Raw genomic sequence first — 6,002 nt, forward strand, 5'->3', positions numbered from 1 at the left:
AAGAAAAACCGTGACTTTCGCGAAAGAAAAAAAAAACACGTTTTTCGTGAAAAAAAAAATTCTGATTTTTTTTTTGTTCGAAAAGCTAAGAAAGACCGGGGGAAAACCAAAACGTCGAAAAAACCGAAAAAAACCGTTTAAAAAGCCGAAAACGTGTGCGGAAAAATAAGAAAAACAAAATCCGAAGAAAGCGTCCAAAGCGCGACACGTGGCGAATGACTAAAAGCGCCAAGTGGCGCTGATCGTTGCGAGGTTCTTGAAGGAGTGCTTGTTAACTAGTTGCTCCCTTCTCCGGTCCGACGAAATGGATGGGCCAATTTTGAACACAGTAGGCCCACTTCCACCTCGTAGCCGGGCTCAGTCAGGTCAGTCCATCCCTTCCACCTGGTCTTCGCACCTGAGACGGGGGAGATGCGGCGGCCGTCGGCTTCGTCGCCTCCGGCGAGGGGCCCGGTGTTGGCTGCCGCAGCCGCTGTCGTGCTCCTCCCGGCTATTTTCCCCGCGCTGTTCTCCCCGCTCGGCCGCGCCTTCCCTTCCCTATTCTCGGTGCGTCCCCTGGTCCCATCCCCCTCTCCAGGCGGTTCGATTTGAGCCGGTGTAGCGTCGTATTGGCGTTGGCGATTTTCTGCTTTTCTAGCTGCTTCCTACGCTTCTCCTTGCTAGTTTGCCACTTTCCCGAGTCCGATCCTGTGGGGTCTTGGATAGTAGACGGATTGGTACGGTTGGGGAGTCCGGCATGTGCAGGGCGAAATGGTGTGGTGAATTCATGAATTTTCTCTCTCTCGTTGTTAAGAAATTACATTAGTTTAGTTGGTGTATGTATGTTGACGCAGAGTTACCTGTAAATAAGCAAAGTGTGCAAGCTATGTGAAGATCTGGATTCTTTTGATGGATAGCATCATGCCAGTTGCATCGAATATTTTGGTTTGGGCAGTGGTCTACAATGTTTGATTACCACTCCCTCCGTCCCAAAATTCTTGTCTTAGATTCGTCTAGATACGGATGTATCTAATACTAAAACGTGACTTGATACATCCGTATTTAGACAAATCTGAGACAAGAATTTTGGGACGGAGGGAGTAGATTTTATATGCATTTTGCGGCAGTGTGGGACTGTATGAGTACATGAAAATACCGGGAATAACATATGTACTGGATTACTATGGTTATGAAGATAGATTGGCAACTCAAGTAGACCTTAGTAAGTATTTCTGCAAACTGCAATATTGTCTTTTTAAGATTAATCATGTGGACAGCGTGTATATTGCAGGAGTGGAATGCCCCTAAGCCAATGCACGAGTCTCTTTTGAACGCGTCTTTGCGATGGACAATAGTGAGTATTCAAAACTCAGATGAAAAATGGAAGTAGTTATGTTGAAGTCTATTTGTAACTTGCTTTCTGTTACAGCCAGATGAACAAAAGAGAGAGATCTGGACACCCTTGCCTGACCAGGGGTGGAAACCATGCATAAGATCATCGATTACTCGTGGTAACACTCTGAGATAACATGGTTATGTAATGATATGCCTCCAGCTGCGACAGATCACTAAGCATTTGGTTATATAAAGTGTAGGGTTACCTTCGGAACCTAGTGGGTACATACAAGTATTTCTTGATGGTGGCCTGAACCAGCAAAGAATGGGGGTAACACACTTTTTATGTACCAGATTCATGATGTTAGATTTAAGACAACTTGCTTGGTTGAGATTTTAGATCATCTGTCTCTTTCTTTTTGTTCTCTAGATATGTGATGCTGTTGCGGTTGCTAAGATTCTGAATGCTACTCTTGTGATTCCACATCTTGAAGTAAACCCTGTTTGGAAAGACTCAAGGTGCTTTTGAAGTTTCAGCGTACTACTGTATCTTGTTAGTTTTTTTATTCTCCTGTTAAATTGGAAGTGAAAGTTTTAGTTGTGTTGCAGCTCATTCGGAGATATTTTCAATGTGGATCACTTTATTAACACCCTAAAAGGCGAGGTTTCAATAGTGAGAACTCCACCAAAAGAATTTGCGTGGAGCACAAGAGAGTTCTATGGCACAGGAATACGTGCTACAAGAATAAAAACTGCACCTGTTCATGCCTCAGCTAATTGGTATATAGAGAATGTCAGTCCTATCCTGCAAAGGTTTGTGATTTCTTTGGTCATATAGTCACTTCTCTTGACCCCTTGATAAGTGAAGGTCTGCAGTACCCTTTGTACTGACACATGTTGCAAAACTAAACTACTACTCCCTCCATTCACAAATATAAGATGTTCTAACTTTTTTCTGAATCAGATGTATGTACACACGTTTTAGTCTGTTTGTTTACTCATTGCAGTCCGTATGTAGTCCATATTAGAATATCCAAAACATCTTATATTTGTGAACAGTGGGAGTATTTGACATATATTGCATGGCATAATAATGCTAAGAAACTGCAGTTCATGTTTAGCCCAGGTTGATGGCCACTGAACAGGCTTTGTAGCATTAACATTATAATTTGTGATCTAACTTCAATAGTTGGTTACTTTGTGAGGGGAATCCTTCACCGAGAATCTCATGTACGTGTTGTTTCCCTTGTCAGCTATGGCATTGCAGCCATTGCCCCCTTTTCTCACCGCCTTGCATTTGATGATTTGCCCGTGGACATTCAACACCTGCGCTGTAAAGTTAACTTTGAAGCTCTGATTTTTGTGCCTTACATTATCTCATTGGGGAGGACCCTTGAGAAGCGCTTGAGATCTCCAGTCCAGGGGCATTCCACTGAATTTGCCCAACAAGTCATAGAAGAAAACACAGATCAGGATGGAAAGTACGCAGTTTTACATCTCCGCTTCGATAAGGTAAATGGAAGGGCTTCTGCAATATTTGGAAGTCGTATGTGTATTTTTTTTTTGTTCTCTTCAGGGAATTGCCACTCTGAAACATCTCAAGCTGACCTACATTTTTCAGGATATGGCTGCACATTCTGCCTGTGACTTTGGCGGTGGTAGGGCTGAAAAATTAGCTCTGGCTAAGTACAGGCAAGTTATCTGGCAAGGGAGGGTATTAAATTCACAGTTAAGTGATGAGGAGCTTCGAAACACAGGACGCTGCCCGTTGACTCCAGAAGAGATTGGGTTGATACTAGTAGCGCTTGGCTTTGACAGCACAACTCGATTTTATCTTGCCTCTCACAAGGTTTGACTCTCTGCACTCGCTTATTCTCCATAGTGGAAGTAGAAAGTTCTAACATACATCACCTATTAAGGTATATGGAGGGGAAGCTAGGATCTCTAGCTTGCGCAAACTTTTCCCGCTGATGGAAGACAAGAGGAGCCTTGCATCGGCAGATGAACTTGCTAATGTTGAAGGGAAGGCTTCTGTGCTAGCAGCTCTTGACTACCATATCAGCATGCACAGCGATGTTTTCATCTCTGCTTCTCCTGGCAATATGCATAATGCACTGGTAAAACCTGTTGGCTTCTGCTGTATTCCCTAGTTTTTTCCGCTTTCTTTATTGGTCCTGACTAGATGATGGTTGATTCAGCTGGCCCACCGGGCCTACAGGAATTTCAAGACGATAAGGCCAAACATGACATTGCTTGGCCACATATTTGCGAACAAGAGCATGGAGTGGTCAGAGTTTCAGCAGGCTGTACAGGCAGGCCACAAAGGTAGATACGGGCAGATACGGCTGAGGAAGCCGAAGCAGTCTATCTATACTTATCCTGCCCCGGATTGTATGTGCCAAGGGTAGATCGCCGAGTTTTCTGCAGTGCACCGACAAAAGAAATGTGCCGAGTTACTTGCAGCCGCTAATTAGGATAAGCTCATGTGGATACATACATTAGTTCTCAATTTTCGGTTGAATCAGTTGGCTGCCTCTTCCAATAGGATCTTAATTCTTAACCAATTTTTACGCACTGTATGTTGAGCCTTGAAGGACTCTAATCTTGTGCTGCTGCACATTCGATACGACAAAGTTGTAGTTTTGTGACTGATGTTGTATACCTGTGACTTGATATACTGGATCCTTTTTCTTCTTCTTTGATTCCACTGTTCTACATCTGTGTCCGGTGTTTGTATGAAGTTCAGCTTTGATTTACTATTGCTATCATCACAGCGAATTCGAGACGAATGCTTCAAACTAGTAGTATGTTTTGCCATGTTTAGAATAACACGCATGGGTGATATTACAAGTCCAGCCTCCATCGGAAGCCATGGGCGAATCCACAAGAAGAAAGTTTCACCACCGGAGCTTTTAAGATTACAACACATTTTTGCACTGTCCACCTACTCCTCCACACTTTGTACATCCTCAGCACCCCAAAATAACAATTCAGACCACCTGAAGCCTCCCCGGTCGGTGAAATCGACGGATTTATTGGCCGGAGATGGTCTGGATGATGGTGTTGTGCCATGGGTCGGCCAGGTGCTGCTGCAGGTTCTCGAACGGGCCCTTGCCGGTCACGTTGTGCTGCACCAGGAACCCCAGGAACGCCAGCATCGCCAGTCTCCCTGAACGAATCGAAAAACATCCAAAGATTAACAAGAGCCGTCCGATTAGAAATTAACGATGGTGAAGCAAGCAGAGAACGATGGACTCGGGAGGTACCGTTGGCGAGCTCCTTCTCCTTGTTCTCGAGGGTGGGGGCGAAGTTGAGGGGGTTGAAGACGCTGCCGGGATAGCCGCACTCGTGGGGCGGGAGGCTGTAGCTCTTGAAGATGGGGTCCTGGTTGACGGAGCCCGGGTTCTTGATGTCCTGCCACCGCCGGATCTCCACGTAGTGGAAGAGGATGAACTCGATGACGAAGAGCGTGGAGGAGGAGGCGAAGTAGGTCTCCTTGCCGGCGTCGTACCACTCGGGCGCGTTCAGCAGCCCCGCCTTGGTCAGCACCTCCGGGATCAGCATCCCCGCCACCCCCAGCATCGCCCACCGCCCGTTCACCAGCTCCGCCTGCACGAACCACCGCAGGTCCTCCGGGTCCTCCGCCAGCGCCAGCGGGTCGAACCCATTGTCACCCGCCAAGCTGATCCATCCATCCAACAAAGAGTATTAGCATACAGCATGTGCGTTGCATCATGTGTTATTGTTATGTTCCCATGCACCTGCCGTCGAGGTAGGCAGGGGAGGGGAGGCCGGGGAGCCACGACCCCTTGGCCTGGACGGCGACGTCGCGGCGCGTGGACTTGGCGAGGCCGACGCGGCCGGAGTCGCCCAGGAACCGGGGGCTCGACGCTGACGCCGCCGGCCGGAGAGCGGCCACGGGAGCGCGGGCACTGACCGACGACATCTTGGCTAGAGAGCACGTACGGCGCACCGCGGCAGGAGAGTGAGAGTGCGTGCGTGTGTGTGGTGGTTCTGCCTCTCCGCACCTGCGCTTGGCCCTTTGTATTGAGCTGCGCTTCGGTGATTTGTGGGTGTGGTGAGCTGGGGCCCGGAGGTCCAGATGGACGGCGCGTGTTGGCGCCGCTGCGTCGTCTGACGGCTGCGATTCGTTTGCGCCTGGAGACTGGATAGATGGACCAGTGGGAGACCGGGAGGCGTATGTGCGTTATCTGGATCATGGATAATGCGGAATCAAAAGGAGCATCGCTATTGGTCGGGGAAACGCACGTTCGGTTTACCTGGCTGCCACGTCGATCGGTCGATCCGTCATGGTGTACACCTGTACATGGTGCCATGGTGGGTTGGTCTGTTTGCTTGAACTTTCAAGCTCTTCCACACAAAACAGGCTTTCTCCCTAGAAAAAACACAAATGGTCGAATCGATACAAGGTGAAACTTCATACAAACCAATCGCGGCGAGGATGGGACCAACCCGCAGCCGAACAAGAAAATAGGAATCGCGTTCTCAAAAAAAAAGAAAAAAGAAAAAAAGGAATCGCCACACTAATATGAGGCGACCTAGACTACCGAAGCAAAACTGAACCGCACTGCCTAGAGAAACCACGGGACACCGACGCACCGATCACACCAAGATGTCGTTGGATAGAGCAAGCGCATGTCCTCTCGCTCCGGGCCGTGGAGTTTCGA

The 6,002-nt window shown here is 48.0% G+C and overlaps 2 protein-coding genes across 2 annotated transcripts; one reads left to right on the top strand and one right to left on the bottom strand.

Moving 5' to 3' along the window:
* Positions 1-330: 330 nt before the first annotated feature.
* LOC119301747 (O-fucosyltransferase 31-like) lies at positions 331-4,016 on the top strand. The gene is made up of 10 exons (XM_037578730.1): positions 331-546; positions 1,271-1,333; positions 1,409-1,490; positions 1,575-1,645; positions 1,745-1,833; positions 1,924-2,127; positions 2,568-2,826; positions 2,936-3,163; positions 3,234-3,431; positions 3,513-4,016. Exons 1-10 carry the CDS (start codon positions 412-414, stop codon positions 3,720-3,722), a joined length of 1,539 nt encoding a protein of 512 aa, XP_037434627.1. The 5' UTR covers positions 331-411; the 3' UTR covers positions 3,723-4,016.
* Positions 4,017-4,103: 87 nt separating this feature from the next.
* LOC119301748 (chlorophyll a-b binding protein 1B-20, chloroplastic-like) lies at positions 4,104-5,333 on the bottom strand. Its single transcript, XM_037578731.1, has 3 exons — positions 5,076-5,333; positions 4,581-4,996; positions 4,104-4,483 (listed from the first exon to the last, which is right to left on the bottom strand). The coding sequence occupies exons 1-3, from the start codon at positions 5,258-5,260 to the stop codon at positions 4,347-4,349; spliced, it is 738 nt and encodes a 245-aa protein (XP_037434628.1). The 5' UTR covers positions 5,261-5,333; the 3' UTR covers positions 4,104-4,346.
* Between the last annotated feature and the right edge of the window lie 669 nt (positions 5,334-6,002).

Source organism: Triticum dicoccoides, chromosome 5A (assembly GCF_002162155.2).
Source record: "Triticum dicoccoides isolate Atlit2015 ecotype Zavitan chromosome 5A, WEW_v2.0, whole genome shotgun sequence".
NCBI classification, from domain to species: Eukaryota; Viridiplantae; Streptophyta; class Magnoliopsida; order Poales; family Poaceae; genus Triticum; species Triticum dicoccoides.

Bases quoted from the DNA above. Each gene is read 5' to 3' on its own strand.
- LOC119301747 (XM_037578730.1), top strand. From the start codon at position 412: ATGCGGCGGCCGTCGGCTTCGTCGCCTCCGGCGAGGGGCCCGGTGTTG. The intron at 547-1,270 runs GTGCGTCCCCTG...TGTATATTGCAG, and splicing joins CCTTCCCTTCCCTATTCTCG to GAGTGGAATGCCCCTAAGCC. The intron at 1,491-1,574 runs GTAACACTCTGA...TATAAAGTGTAG, and splicing joins AAGATCATCGATTACTCGTG to GGTTACCTTCGGAACCTAGT.
- LOC119301748 (XM_037578731.1), bottom strand. From the start codon at position 5,260: ATGTCGTCGGTCAGTGCCCGCGCTCCCGTGGCCGCTCTCCGGCCGGCG. The intron at 4,997-5,075 runs GTGCATGGGAAC...TGGATGGATCAG, and splicing joins CCTGCCTACCTCGACGGCAG to CTTGGCGGGTGACAATGGGT. The intron at 4,484-4,580 runs GTACCTCCCGAG...CGATTCGTTCAG, and splicing joins GGAGAAGGAGCTCGCCAACG to GGAGACTGGCGATGCTGGCG.